The 16,611-nt window shown below is 34.8% G+C and overlaps 2 protein-coding genes across 2 annotated transcripts in view; both read left to right on the top strand.

Moving 5' to 3' along the window:
• The window catches only part of botv (exostosin like glycosyltransferase 3), a 30,748-nt gene extending 23,087 nt beyond the window's left edge, over window positions 1–7,661 (top strand). The window contains exon 9 of the mRNA XM_088226053.1: window positions 7,108–7,661. The gene's annotated coding sequence lies outside the window, so the exon portion shown is untranslated. The remainder of the gene's footprint in view (window positions 1–7,107) is intronic.
• Window positions 7,662–11,761: 4,100 nt separating this feature from the next.
• LOC148281822 (regulating synaptic membrane exocytosis protein 2-like) overlaps window positions 11,762–16,611 on the top strand; it is a 44,886-nt gene continuing 40,036 nt past the window's right edge. Inside the window, exon 1 of the mRNA XM_088226052.1 lies at window positions 11,762–13,031. Within this exon, the coding sequence (XP_088082178.1) occupies window positions 12,922–13,031 (110 nt within the window). The 5' untranslated portion in view covers window positions 11,762–12,921. The remainder of the gene's footprint in view (window positions 13,032–16,611) is intronic.

Here is a 16,611-nt window from a genome sequence, read left to right as displayed (position 1 = left end):
GAATGGTTTGCCACGTTTTCCGATTTCAAGAGCCACACGAAAGCTGGCGCGAGTTGCAGACTCTTGTTCAGTATTCGCTTTGGTAAACAAAGATTGCTGCGATTTGAGTCCGCGTTTTAAAGCTTCAAATTTTTCCGTCCGCAAACTTCCTGTATACTTGGAGTAATTTTGAGATGTTTCGATTCATAGTGTCGTTTAATGTTATATTCTTTGAGAACAGTTATGGTTTCATTACAAATTAAACATAGCGTCTTATTACTGGACTCAATCACAAAATACTGAAAGTTCTATTTATCTCGGAACGTTCTGCATTCACTGTCGATTTTTCGCTTCTTTTCCATACTAACAAATCACACATAAAAACAATAAGTCAAATCAAAATACCTTTGTGCAAGGGTGTTACTTTATTTCACAATAGACAGTTTCGCTTCCTTCGCCTTTCCTACGCAGACTGACTCGCGGTTGCGCCGCTAGCGAGCAGGCAATTAAGATAGAACTTTTTCAACTGATCTTCCATATAAAGTTTCCAAAATTCGTCATCTTTTTTATTATTTGAACCTTCATATCCGCCTTAGTTCAAACCGCGAAGATGCATTTCTCTTTTTTGGTAATATGACGCTGGCCTTGCACCTGGTGAAACCAAGCATGCCTTTTGCTAACAAACATTTCTCCTTTTTAATTTATTTTCCAAAAAAATATTTTTTCGGACTTGACGGCCTCTTCAATGGTCATTCTTGAAGCAGAATATGGACATTTAATTTCAACAATTTTACCATCTTCCGTTAGACTTGCACCCAAGAAGCTTAATTTAGCATCAACGAACAAGCCACATTTTTCAATGACATAAGGATCTTCAGTGCTCCTTAAACATGATCGAGTGCAAGTTTTTTCGTGTTCTCTGCCATATTGGACCGACTAAACTTCATTTATGTTGCTTTGCCACATTTTTCAATGACATAAGGATCTTCAGTGCTCCTTAAACATGATCGAGTGCAAGTTTTTTCGTGTTCTCTGCCATATTGGACCGACTAAACTTCATTTATGTTGCTTTGCCACATTTTTCAATGACATAAGGATCTTCAGTGCTCCTTAAACATGATCGAGTGCAAGTTTTTTCGTGTTCTCTGCCATATTGGACCGACTAAACTTCATTTATGTTGCTTTGGTATATAAGGCTTTTGATGAGTGGTCCACATTTTATAACCCCCCCCTTTTGCAAACTTTTCCAAAGCTTGATGCAGTCAAACGGTGTCTTCTCTCTTGAATCCATTCCATAGAATCCGATTGCAAAATGGCATTTCTTTCAAGTGCATTAGTTGAAGTTTTTTAAAGAGTTCTGACTTAGCAAAATCAAAATCACCATTAGACACGTCTGGTTTTTGGCACGTTTGACCATAATCTTTATCTGAATTACGTTATTTGCTATTCAGACTTTTTTTAAAGAAGGTTTTGAGCCTTTGTTTTGCACGACTAATTTTAGAATGTTTCCGTTCATTAATCTGTTTTAAATTATGACGTGTCATGAGCGCATGTGCATTTTTGTGAAACATTTTGTGCGCATGTAAGTTTCTGGTTCTTTACCACGAAAGCCGCACAGCGAGTGAATATGTACCGGGAATCGAACCCGGAACCTTCCGTGCGTGAGTCAAGTGTCTTGACCACTACGCCACGGAGGCCGCCGTTGTTGATGGATGCAGAAATAGAGGAAGACCGAGAAAGACATGGCACGACCAAATCCAACAAATACTTAAAGACGGACATGTCAAAAGTCGGAATAATCGGCGCGCGTGCATGAGAAGATGTATGAATGTAGAGGAAGCGAGATCTGTATGCAAAGATAGAGTGTTGTGGCGTTCTATCCTCTCTGCCTACCCTTACGGGGAAACGGCGTGATGGTTTGTTTGTTTGAAATAAATAAATAAATAAATAAATCAAGTCTTGTGTCCTTGACTTGAATCAATAATTGCAAATTTAATTAATACAATAGAACTCCGTTTATCCTAACTCCGGCCACGGATTGCCAAATGTCCGAATCGTTATCAGGAAATAAATAAAGGAGATATTATAATACCAAATAAAAAAAGAGCGCTTCTCGTAAACGTGTTTCTTCATCAAAGAAATTAACTTCGCTGGACATGTTCAAGTAAGTTTTTAATGTGATCCCAATTCGCTGTGTTATTTCAAAAGCCATCAAAAAGTCATCTCTGAGTAAATTTTGCGTTTTGTTTAAAAACATTGCCTTAATAATTAATCCAGCTATCCGGATTTCTGCATATCCGGATAATGTCTGGCACTCGTTCATCTGGATATTTGTAATTCTACTGTAATTTGATTTTCAGTCTTGTGTTTTTTAAAATATTTTATGCAGGGTGACTGGAACTTAACTCGCCATAGCAAATTCGCATATAGAGGAAGTCATTTGCTAATTATTGGACCTCACTTTCCTTAGCTAAAGTTTTATAGTTTGGGAGATTTATACATTTTTATAATTTATTGAGATTTTTCCAAAATTTGACCTTCAAGCATTCAGAACTTGATTTTTTTAAAAATTTTAGTATTAAAAAAAATTGTTTGTACTCATATACATTTCTGATTAAAATACGCCGGATCTTCCCTTAAACTAGGTTTAAAAAATAAGATATTACGCTTTTAAAAAAAATGGTGACGAACTAGAGAACTAACTAAAAATAGAATAAATTATTGAAACACCGTAGTTTTTTTTATTGTTTCAGATTGAATTTTACCGTAAAGTTTTTTTTTAAAAGTATTTTTTAAAGCGTAATATCTATTTTTTTAACCCTAGTTTGAGGAAAGTTCCGAAGTATTTTAATCACAAATGTTTATGACTACCAGCAAATAATAGTAAAATAATGAAAAACCTTTAAGTTCTGAATGCTTAAAGGTCAAATTTTGGCAAAATCTCGAAAAAGTATAAAAATTAACATATCTCCCAAACTAAAAAACTTTAACTAGGGAAAGTAAGATCCAATAATTATTAGCAAATGACCTCCTCTATGTGCGAATTGGCTATCGCGGGCTCAGTTCCAGTCTCCCTGTAAATCATTCCTGTAAACCATGGTATAAAAGCCCAATTCTTATTGAATGGGGGTCAGTGCTATATAAGCTCCTGACGTCACTGCGACCTGTGTCCTTTCCTGTCCCCATAAATTAGTTCTCGCCCTTTAAGCCCAGTCTTTAAAGAGCCCGGCTGCCGAGTGGACGGCGAGTTTTCTCACATTGCTAAATCTCCCCCTCCAAGCGCAGGTCCTTAGAGTATCGGGCTATTAGGTACGGGATGAGCGCTCTAGCATCCTCAGTAGCTCAATCACAAATAACTATCGACGTGCTTAAAAACATGCTAAGCATTTGAGCGATCACAATGAAATGAACATGCTTAAGTCATCGCAGTCATAAGTCAACGCGTGTGTAATCTCTAAGTCAACGCTCGTTTCGGTTTGTTCATAGTTTTCCTCGTAAATAAATAAAGTTCACTGGCAAAAAATCGGCGTTTACTACGTAAAATAATACAATTTATTGCATTTCCAAAATAGTAAGGAGTATCTAATACAAAAAAGTGAAAATTAAATTACAATTACAATGGCGACTGCTTTTCTTGACATTTGGCTTGCCAACCGCCGGCTAAATGCAATGAATGATAAAAAAAAAAATGTTTATTTTTTATTTTTTTATTTAATGCACAAAATACACAATTATATGTTTTTTATGTTCCGACTTGTTAGAAAATTCCGTGTTAAGTCGGGACTCTTCGATATATAAATCAAAAATATTTATTTACATATTAAAACAATATACAAGTAATCAAAACAATATGCAAAATAATCAAAACAATATACAAAATAATAATAGAAAAATATAATTAGTAAAAATTTATACATGTCGAAAAATGGAATGTAGAAGAGTTATATAATAAAACGTATGACACTGATGATATACACATGTACGTATATGACAGCAGCGAAGTTATATATTTATTCCCGAAGCAATCTCATACAGTGATAAATAAAAATAAAAAATAGCAGTTTTGGAATATTTTCCATTTTTACACCGGTGAAATTCAAATATGTGATTGCGCAGCAGGATTATACTCCGCGAAACGTAAATATTTTGACATTTAATATTAGGTGTTCACGCATGTTCCATTGTGATCGCGAATATGATAAACAAACATGGTGAGAAATTGTTTTCACGTCGCTTATTAGCTCGTCGATAGTTATTTGTGATTGAGCTACAGGTTTGACCAATGGTCCCCCGAGGGTACGACTTCTTTTGTGATATAAAGCATCACATTCACATGAATGTATATTGGTGTTTCCTCTTCTGCACTGCAGACCCTATATCTAGAATTCTCGGAGGGGTTCATTCTAGAAAGAGGGAAATATCACATACTGCGAATACTGATAAAAATATATGAAATGGATTAAGAATAATTGATTGTATTTACAAAGTCAATATGAATATTATGGAGAAATGTTTTCATACATAAATGTAAAAAATAAATTTGATTAAAATACGTTGCTAGAAAAACGCGACATGTTTGGCCTCGGCAGTTGTGACGTCCAGATTCGTGACTTAGTTCTAAACAAATTTGAATGGGCAGGTATAAATAATCATGAATCGTGACGTATTAGGGGCGTGGCCAATGGAACGACTGTTTCTGCGGGAATTCAAAATGCCAAGGCCCAACATGTCGCGTTTTTCAAAACTACAAAATTACGAATTGGACAGTATTTCATAGACCTTTATTACTTTAAAAATGTAAAAAAAGAAGTTATATTTCCCTGTGCAATCTGCAGTGCCCTGTGCCCTGTGAGGGCCCCAGTGATAACAACTTGGTTCCGGCTAAGTTTCATTAGACAAAGCCCTAAGGGCATTTATCAATAATTAAATAAATATGCCATGTGTTCTAATTAGGTGTTAGTACGTATTTTTATAATACTCATAATTTATAAATAAATCGAACATATTCTAGCTTATTGTAAAGTACTCTTCTGACATAAATTATAGTGATTTTGTACATACGTTTTATTATGTAATGTTTTTATACTTGAGAATTGTTAATCCGTGTACATTATAATATATAATAAAAATAAATGTGAATGATTTTTTCTTAGTTTTATTTATTTAACATTCTTTGTGGAAATTTGAAATGGTCCAAAGGAAAAAGTGCAAGTTAAATAAGATATGGAATTCGTGCATTATTTTGACAGCCGCTGTGAAACTTCTCCGAATTGAAAAATAGTTTAAAGGTGCAAAAAGTAAAGGAAAAGATAAAATTGGGGTAAATTAAGTAAAATAAATAATTTTCCCATATAAACTTTATATTTGAAGCACTAAATTTGTGGTTATTTATTATAATAAAATAAATAAAACAACTTTGTTTTTAACCATTTTTATTTTTCACCGACCGGTTTCAAAGCAAACAAGCTTCGTCAAGGTTTACGTAACTAATGAATTGATTCCTTTTTTATTTTTATCATGTTCACTAAATACACATGGACACAATACATCAAGTCGTTTTTTCCCTACACGGGTGGTAATTTAATATCATTATTTTCGAAGTCATACAGGAGAGGAATAAAATAAATATTGTTTATTTGGTTATTAATTATTGTTTTCTTATTATGAATACCTTTTTTAATTTCTAAGATTTCTAAGATGTCTTATTTTAATATTTTATTTTCAACATGAAGTACTTTTAATCCAGTGTCTTTATTGAAGTTATGATTATTTTCTATCAGATGATTTGCGAATTCAGAAAAATAAAAATTAGTGGTTAAAAACGAAGTTGTTTTATTTATTTTCCCATAATTTTTAAATAAACATAAATAGTTAATAAGTGAGAAAAGTTATTCAACCGTTTATTTTGAAATAAAATATTTGTGTAAAATTTTGCTCAGCTATTATTGTTCCCAATCCGCCTTACTTGGCTGTATATTTTTGAAGCGATTAACCTACATTTATCAAAAGTGACAGTTGTGACCATAGAAGAATAATAAAATAGCGTATTTTACAATATCTTTGGTAATGTTTGAATGAATGATAATTGCATTTGAGGTATAAAATATTACAAAAATAAAATGCAGAGTTTCAACTAGTAATCCATTTGATAAGTCTATTTATTCTATTGGTCTATAATTTGGTTATGATTTTTATGATTATTTTAGTTTTTATTGTTTATTATGTTAATGATAATTGTGTTAATTAATAAATTATTGGTTGGTTGAATAAAATTGCCATTTGGCAATAAGCCCGCCAATATACAAATAACATTACGTACAAAAAGTTAAATAAATAAATTACGTTTTATTATTATTATGTTAACTTTGTTAAATAACTAATTTAAGGGTGTTTTACATTTTGTAAAATGTTTCCCTCGGCTCGGGACACCCCAGTGAGGGAACATTATTCCGTATAAAAAAAGCATACAAACAATGTAAAAGTATAAATAAAATATATATATATATTTTTATATTTATTTTTTTGATTTATTTTTATTTTATTATTATTATTGTTATTATTATTTGCACCACAACAGGCCAAGAGGCCTAATTACAGTGGTGAATTACATCACCGAGTACCCAGGCTTGAGAAAAATCTCATTTTTAATTTTTGTGTTCTCACCGGGAATCGAACCCGGAACCTTTCGTGCGTGACTCAAGCGTCTTGACCACTAAACCACGGAGGCCGCCCACAACAGGCCAGGAGGCCCAATTACAGTGGTGAATTAAATCACAAAACACCCAGGATTGAGAAAAATCACATTGTAATTTTTGTGTTCTCACCGGGAATCGAACCCGGAACCTTCCGTACGTGAGTCAAGCGTCTTGACCACTGCACTACGGAGGCCGCCGTAATCACACCGAGATCAGCCGAACAAAAGTTTGGGCATTGAGAGATCTGTGGGTACATCGGGCCGAGTGGAGTATACGATGAGCGCGGAGAAAAAAGTACGAATAATTAGGTTTTTCTTTTCCAAAATGCTTTATCACGTACACATGAAAAAATATTAAAACAATTATGTCGGATGTCCTACAGTCCTTGGAATCGGAAAAAAAATAATTCCTAAACTGGTAATTTGTATTACAGATGGTATATGAAAAGGCCGAAATGAAAGGACAATTAAAAATGCTAAGACCTTTTGCAGCCCAGGGCCTCGATTATGATGGGAAGATAAGGACGTCATACCTTCGCCATGACGGTATAGTTGAAGATAAATTATCTCAAGCGATTGCGAAGATACACCACCGACCCCCAACTTCAAGTTTTGGGTAGGTATATCGATATGAAACAATGAGAAGCGTACGTCACGGTACACATATCTACGCACTAAAATAACATAGCTTCAGATGCCGTCGTAGTTGCAGATAAAATCCTCCCGAGAAATTACGAAGATACCCTACCGATCCCCTCCACCATCAAGTTTTAATGTAAGTACATCGGTTTGTACCGATGGGTCTAGTACCCCTCGATATACATATCTGCACATTAAAAGTTGCACAGGGGTCGATTCTTGGACCAAAAGAGTATATTGTATACAGGGTGTTCTTTAAACCCTGTCACATCCGAAACCACGATGATCAGTATGAGCAAGAAGACATTGGCCCATTAAATATCTTTTTAGAACGAATAAAATTTGAAAAATAAAATATCAAAAGCAAATGTTTGCCAACTTATGCAGGGGTGAAACGAGAAGGGGGAAGGGGGGAGTCTGATACTGCACCGCGCTCCCCTCACTTCTCCCCTGCAGAAGTAAGCAACCATTTGATTTTTAAAATATTTTATTATGAAAAAATTTCTTTGTTCTAAATATTTTTTAAAATATGCTGTCTTCTTGCTCATACTAATCATCGTGGTTTCGGATGTGACAGGGTTTAAAGAACACCCTGTATACTAATAGTCGTATACTAATAGTATACTAATAGACGACACGGCCATAATAATATCAAGTGAAAATGTATTTGCTACATTTTTGAGACTATAAGTATAATATACAATATACTCTTTTGGTCCAAGGATCGACCGAAACAAGATTTTCGGCCGAATCCGAAACTTATTTAAATAAGTAGAAAACTGTGAGTTATTTTTTTTTGTGAAAACCGTTAATTTAATTGACCTGATATTTTTTTTCGAAAACTCGCCCATTTCGACGAAAATATTGGTGGCGTCGAAAGTTACGCATTTTGCCTACATGCAGGCGCAGTCTTGTTTTCAGTGAAATTATCATATTTAATATTATTTATTTATTTATTTTACAGAAACAAACGGTCAACAATGGTATTCATTCATTATTCCATATCCGCTCCCTAGTTGGAGCATATGGTGTCCACTAATATCCTCCAAGCATCTCTGTCGGATTCTTCAAGTCGGGTTCGCGTCCTGTAGTTGTGACACGAACTGCCGACGAACAGTCGGCAGTGGACGTCCAGGACGTCGACAACCTGACGCCTTGTAAAGTAGGCAAGCGTGGTTAAAACTCAGCACATGGCCAGGCCAACCGTATCGCCTCCGCTTGATGACAGTTGTCACCGGAGTTTGCTGCGTCCGTTCACTTATTACTTCATTCCCCATAAATCCAAACCACCGCACACCCAAGATTTTTCTGAGACAGCTATTCTCAAAACTTGGAAGTTTGCTGCTTTTGGCCCTAGTGAGGTGTCACGGTTCACATCCGTAGAGAAGAATAGGTGTTATGCAGGCGTTATATTGGCGGCATTTGGTTTTCACTGAGTAAATATTCAATCTTCAGACAGCCTTCATACGGTTGAATGTGGCGCCTGTTATTCCTAGCCGCACTTCCAGTTTTTTTTTAAAGCTGCCTATCTTAAGGAAGCTCATGAGATATTGTATTTGAAAAGGCTGAAAATGACTTAAACTTAGTAAAAAATGGTTAGACTCAAATTATCCAACACTAAATCACTCAAAAACAAAATACACAGCATTTAAATAAGAAACTGAATTGCTGAAAATAGACCAACATTAAACCCATCTAAAACGGAACAATGGATGGCTTCAGCCAGACGACAGAATTTAATTCAGGATACGGCACTACCCGATGTAAGAAGTACCGCTTTACCCACCGTTCAACTACTGGGAGTCTTCCTTCATTCTGACCTTTCTCTTGACGCTCAAATTAGTAGAACGATAAGTTTATGCTTCTACCAGCTGAGACAAATTAAATGCATACGCAAAAATTTGCCGGTTGATGCCGCCCGACAATTGATAAATGCGTTTGTAGTGTCTAGAGTCGATTATTGTAATGGTATCTACGCAGGTCTACCGATGAATAAAATGACTCGCCTGCAGTCTGTATTAAATGCTGCAGCGAGACTTATTTTTGGAATCTCTAAGCTCAGTCATATCACTCCACTACTTCGGGAATTCACTGGCTACGTCTTCCACAGAGGGTGGAATACAAACTGTCGGCTTATGTATAAGTCACTGCACACTGCTCCGGAATATCTAAGGGAACTATGCATTCTAGATGAACTAGCTAACAGACGTCTCATGCTTAAATCAGCTACATTTACGTCGAGAGGAAAAGTTATTATACCTCTACGCAAACAGCGCACTAAATTCGGTGAAGGCGCATTTGCGGTCGCAGGCCCTATGGCATGGAATTTTCTCCCAGCAGAGGTGCGAAACTGTGAGAGTGAAGTGAAGTTTCGAAAAAACCTTGAAACTCACTTGTTCCCTGAATCATTTGAATAAATCCGTCGCATGTGACAACAAAATAAATTGTTTTAATGAAATCACAAATTTAAAAGCTTCAATTAAGTTGATTTATCTATAGAATCACTATGTAAATCACCCTTGAGGTTATATATTATATTACGAAAATGTCGCTATATAAGTTATCCATAATATTAATAATATTAAACAAATTTGTTTATTGCCGTTTATCAAGTATTTAGAAGATATTTCAGACACTATTATTGAGAAGATATTTATTCAGTTCTTTTTTTTCAATTGAAGATCTTTCATGTTAATAATGGTTTGTGGGAGAGTGAAGTGAAACTTCGGAAAAACCTTAAAACCCACCTTTTCTCTAAATAATTTGAACAAATCCGTAGCATGTAATAAAAATGAAAATTGTTTTACTTAAATTACAAATTCAAAAAGTAAAATTTAATTTTATTCAAATAAAGTCTAAAATTAATATTATTAATTAATTTTTATTAAAATAATATTAAATTTGAGGTATTATATTACGAAAACGGCGATGCATAAGTTATCCATCATAATAATAAAACAGACATACTCTAGAAACGTCTTTAATAGTGGACAGTTGAGCCGCACGGGCACCATATGAAATAGAGAAAAAAGAGGAATTGTGGACGGGTATTAAGAGGATGCTTTGAGAATTAGAACGAGGAGGTAAACCATGAAAATTTTCACGAAGGTATATTGGGGCGTTGGGACTATGAAGTACAGTGAACAGAAGTGAGAGGGAGTGATAGCCTCTCCGCTGTCTAATTTTGAGTCATTTCAGTTGCCTACATACTAGATAGTCAGAAATATAGATATTGCTGCTACCAATTATGCTATGAATTCACCTATTTCAAGATTGCACAGTCTAGGGAACCAGATCAGTTGTATTGACATTTTTCACATTAGCCAAATAAAGTTTAAACTTGCTATTAAAGAAATAATTTAGGATTTCGACTGATGTTTAAGTATTTATGTTCATTTATAAAAAAAGAAAAATAATGTATAAATAAATACATGTCTAATATATTTATAAACGTACGACTAGATATTTGTTTTTTTTTTTTAGTTTTTGAATTTTATTTTTTTATGTATTAAAAAAAATATTTTTTTTTTAAAAAAGGTTTATTATTTTGTCACTTTTCATATTTTATTTTTAAAATGGTTGAGAACCCCTGAGCTCTTATCAGGAGACAGTTAGTATTATTCCTAGGGCATTAAATATACATTGCAACAATACCAACAAATCAACGATTTATGATTTTTCGCTATTTCGAATATACCGCGTTATCTTTATTTTTATTATTTTTCTACCTAAGTATGTTAAGTATTCAAATCCCAAAGTTATTATATAGAACATCTGTAAAACAACTGTGTAATATGTAGCTATATTGTTATTATATTATTTCATAATTTTGTAATAAAACACTGTATGTTAATTGTATTTTTGTTTACGTTTATAAAAGGCATTGGTTCCGTGTATACACTAATAAATAAAAAAATATGGTTTTCAAAAACTGTTGATGTTGACAAAAAAAAATTACGTATTCACCATAAAACTATGTACCGTATATTTGTGATTTTTGTTTTTACATTATTTTGATTTGTATGGTTTTTATTGACTACACGTTTATTCTCCTTTTCTTTTTCCACATCCAGTCCTAAGTGGAGCATGTGGGCTTTATCAGAAGTCTCCAGGAGACCCTATCGACAGCCAGCACTCTCGCCTCCTTTCACGTCAATCCCGCGTCTCTTAATTCCGCCCAATAAAGCCGAAAGATCGTGTTAAGATCGGTGTTAAGAAGATTCAGACTTGAGTCTCAGGAGAGCCTGATACGTCTGCAGCACGTGTCACACGCGGCAGTGTCGACAGATTAAATTTATTTTGTGATTTTAAACAAAGAAAACATTTAATTACATTGTTTAAATAAATAAATATTTCCTGCGCGCTTTCCCAAAAACCGGTTTGAAATCCTCCAGAATTTTCTACGTGGGAAGGTTTGTCTATGGTCCGCGACGCATGCGCGGCGCCCCCAGAGATCAATACGATATACAACCAGTGCTGACGTCACGCCGTGAGGCAGCGGCCATTGGCTTAATGTTTAACGCATCCTATTATTTATTAAGCCTCCGAGGGCCCCCGCGATCCGCGACTGTCCCTCCGTGTCCCGCGCCCCGGTACAGAAGAGCCCTAGAAACGAAAAAAAAATAGAAAAGGATGAAGCCCCGCGGACCGCGAACGACCTCGCCTCGTAACGGAGAGCTCACAATATTTGCGCTGTGTTTGATTCGAGAAACAACCGCAGCTTGAGGACACTTTACCCCTAAAAGTTTTACACAAATAAATGATGTATGTTTATATTTTTATTGTTTGAGTATCCGTTCGTTTTCGCGAAGCTTCCGCAATATGGACATTGAATTCCAACAGCGCCGATCCGCGATAAAATCTGCTACATATCTCGTTTCACGCCATCCCCCTTCCTCGAAGTTTACTTGATTTAATGGCACAATAGTTGACGGACGATGGTGCTATTTTTGTATACATCTATGTAAAAGTGTCGTCCGTTCGAAACTTTACCCAAGATGGTAAACGCGTTTAAGTCGTTCGCGTTTTCGGAACTCATTCGGTATTATTATTTTTTTATATATTTGCGGCGCCGCTTAAAATTGTGTCAAACAGTGATTACTAACTGATATGTGGCGAGATGATAGCGAGGAAGACTAACAAAGGTAGCGGAGTGAATATACATTGTTATGGCGATTGTCAGCGGAACATGTAGCGACAAAAGAAGATCAAATAATCGTGTAGAATTTTTAAACGAGTGCAAAAAAGACGCATTTTCAATTTGCGATAAGTTTTGTGTATAAATATCATATTTGAAACAGATCTGTTAAAAATTGATTGACAAGTACGTTGAATGACAGAAAACCGTGAAAATCGACGCAAACTTTGCGTTTGACAGATTGGCTCGCAGCTAAATTCGTGTTTGATAATCTGTCATGTCCGCTTTTGATTTTTTTTGCGGTGTGTTCTGTTTTAATTTTCACGTAAATATGCGTTCATGCGTAGGTTATTTTCTCTGAAAAACAGTTGATCTCTCGTTCCGGTCGACAGGATCATGATTCGTGTTTCTGTGTGGGATTTGTGAGTGCTCAGTGCGGCGTATTATATTCGATATAAAGGATTGACTAACCATGGCTGACATGCCGGATTTATCTTATCTCACGGCCGAGGAAAGAGCGATCATCGAAGGAGTGATGCTTCGGCAGAAACAAGAGGAACAGAGAGAAAATGAAATTATGAGGTGAGTTATAATTTTTTGATCTAGTTACGATTTTTGTCTTCTCCAAGTGGATTTATCTAATATATCTGAATTGGGAAGGCGGAACAAACTTAGGTTTAATGTTTCCAAGTGTCCGGTCACGTCCTTCGCGAGGGCCCAAAAAACTCTATTTTTTCGCTGTAAAATGAATGACCAGAATCTGATACGAACATCAAATGTCAAGGATCTGGGCGTTAGATTTGTGAGCACTCTGACATTTCATGAACACACAGAGACAATCAGTGGTAATGCATTGAGGATTTTAGGATTCGTTCTGCGTACTGCCAGGGTTTTGAAAAATACCCACGTACTAAAAACTCTTTTACAACTCCTTGGTGCGAAGTTGACTCGAGAATGGCTCGATTATTTGGGGGCCACATAAACTGAAGTACTCTCTTATGATACAGAAAATCCAAAAGAAGTTTCTGAGATATCTCTACATGAGAGAGTACGGGTATTATCCTCGGCTCTACCCGACCGAGTTTCTCCAGGGTATGCTCGGCTACAACAGTTTAAAGACTAGAAGAAATGTGTATTTGACGACACATTTTTATCGATTGTTGCGCGGTATGATCGATGGTTACAATAATAATTTGAGATTATGATGAGCATTGGTTTGTATCTTTCTTATAATTACCTGAGAGATCAATTGTTTCATATTCCGATACACAGGACCAATCTGCCAATGGTTATGTCTGTTGTAAGGTTTACCGCTATGCTGAAAAACATCGCTCTGGATCTGTTGCATGTATTCGAAGAGGTTTGGTAGACTAATTGCAGCGTATCTGGATAATTTTTTTGGAAGGTAAGGAACCAGTCCAGGAACAATAAAATAATGAGTGTAGAACTATTTTTAAAACCAACATTTTCCGTTCAACCAGTCTGGAATGAAGGTGTGAAAATCTTACGTTTCAGATGGCAGATTAAAAAAATAAATATTTTATTTAATGTAATTTTTACATAATTTATTTACTTAATTTAGTTCTCAATTATATTTATACTACTTTTTAAATTTCTTTAACGTTTTTCTTTGTAAAGAAAAAACAAGGAACGTGCTGACAAGCTGGTTTCGCGGTTTTGCGGTTTCATTATTTTTCCTTTTATATTTTCTGTTCATGTATGTATTTTCCTAAATAAAAAAATCTTTAAATATAAAGTATGGCGTACTTATTGGTAAAAACAATATCTTCCAGCCAGCAAAAAAAAAGACTGGCCAAAAGAAGAGTACATTAAAAATTTGTGCTAAAAAAGTTTCTTTTTAAAGGCGTATATAACTTATTTATTTATTTAATCTAATATATAAAACAAATGTCGGGTTGTGGTCCCGTGGCTAGTGTCTCGGACTCACGGACCAAAGGTCCGTGGTTCGAATCCCACTCTACCCCAACTTGATTCCATTTTCTAATAGTGAGTTATTTACAACTCGTTGAAAATGGCCCTCAAAATTAAATATTTGGGTAAATCATAAGAACGCAAATATTTCTTTTTTAAAAAAAAAATTAAAAAAAAATACATAGTTCACAAAAAATATGTTTATACAATTGGTACATTAAATAACATTTCCTTTTTAATAAATGTTATCAAATATTTATATATAGCCACTTACCGACTTTTCTATGTTTACTGGTTTCGAGACGTACTCGCCTCTTCGTCAGGACACCAATTAAACCAACATGCAAAACCCACTATACACCTTCACCATAGTTGTTGCACAAAAATATAAAACCAACACGACATGCATTTTAATAAGCTCATGCACTGATTAGGACAAACATGCACTGATTAAATTATGAAAATATTATGCTGTTTGAGAATTGATGGAAAAAGTAAATGGGATGGAGGGAGGGGTTGAGCTTAATAGGTTTAGGGTGACCATTACAGTGGAACATTGTATAACGGGCTATATTGAAAGGTTGATTATTGATCACAGAAAAATTATTTTGTAAAGCTTTCCTAATGTGAAAAATTTCCATATTATTTACTTGTAACCCTTTTTTATTTGTATGTAAGATTTTAACTTCTGTATTTTTTTTAAAGTCATGATTTAAATTAATTAGGTGATTTGCGCATTCAGAGAAATTATTATTGTGAAGACACCTCATATGTTCTTTAACACGAATATCAAAATTTCTTGATGCTCTTCCAACGTAAACTGAAGGACAAGAATTGCATTTTAATTGGTAAACACGAAGAGAAGGGTACGTCTCGAAACCGGTAGACATAGAAAAGTCGTAAGTGGTTATATACTAATATTTAAAAACATTTATTAAAATATTTGCCCACAAAGTTAATGCTTTAAATATTAATAATATTTCCTATTTATTTATGGATGTGGCCACTCCACTGGCCCACAGGCACATTCCGGAGTGTCAGTGTATTATTTATTTTATACATAACGAGCTGAACCCGGCAATGCTTTGCTATTGCTAGATTTGAATTCTTGCTAAATATATTAAATGAACACAATCGAAAGTTTGATATCAAATATTGTATTAAGCCCAAATTTCATTTGTGAGGACAGAGAATTTTGATAAATAAGGTGTTCGAAGATTGTTTTCCTGTCACTGTCTTGCAGATGCCTCCCCGATACTGTGCGAAAAAGACAACTGTATGTCAGACCTTTTGTTAGAATAGACAAAATCGACGTTTCGCTGTACCGTTTTCCGCACCTCAAAACTGAACCGATTTTGTTATTTTTTTAGACAGAGTATCACAATAAAACTTTATGTATGGGTATGTTTTGCGCTTTTCAAAAATAGTTATATTTGTATACCGTGGACCGTGCGCCCGAAGACAACAGATAACACTGTGCTTTTTACGGGTTTGAATGATTCTAGTTCCCATAGTAAACATTTTTTAAAAAACGAAACCGTATAGGGACACGCATTACCATTGGGTAAACATCTATAATGTGTAAAAAAGAGCCCTGCGCTGGTTTGGACATGTAGAGCGAATGGACAACGAAAGAACGGCTAAAATATATACACTGCGAACGTTCATGGATGCAGAAATAGAGGAAGACCGTGAAAGACATGGCATGACCAAATCCAACAAATACTTGAAAAAGGACATGGTAAAAGTCGGAATAATCGGCGCGCGTGCATGAGAAGATCTATGAATGAAGAGGAAGCGAGATCCGAATGCAACGATAGAGTGATATGGCGTTATTTCCTCTCTGCCTACCCTTGCGGGGAATGGTTTGTTTTTGTTCTTATTGTAAAAAAAAAAATCTCTAGTGTCAAAATTCAGAGAGAAAATACGTGAATACGTTTGTATGAAGAGAAGTCAGACCGCGTTTCCTCTTAAGATTAAACATAATTAAGTATACTTACAAAAATTTACTAAAAAATCTTTAGTAAAAAACGTTCGGATAAACGTAGAAAAGATGTTGTAACTTTTTATTGGTAAGTAGGTACTTTTTTATGATTGAATTCCAAATCTTAAAGTAATATTGAATTTAAGTAGGTACCTACCTAAGTACTTGTTTATGTTTGAACTCCAAAACATAAAATAATGCCCCTTCTTTATTTACATTTAAGTCAAGATTGAAATGTCACTATCT

The sequence above is a fragment of the Micrasema longulum genome, unplaced genomic scaffold (assembly GCF_059751315.1).
Source record: "Micrasema longulum isolate JH-2025_06_02 unplaced genomic scaffold, ASM5975131v1 h1tg000404l, whole genome shotgun sequence".
Lineage (NCBI taxonomy): Eukaryota > Metazoa > Arthropoda > Insecta > Trichoptera > Brachycentridae > Micrasema > Micrasema longulum.
This window is presented reverse-complemented; position numbering and strand designations above follow the sequence as displayed.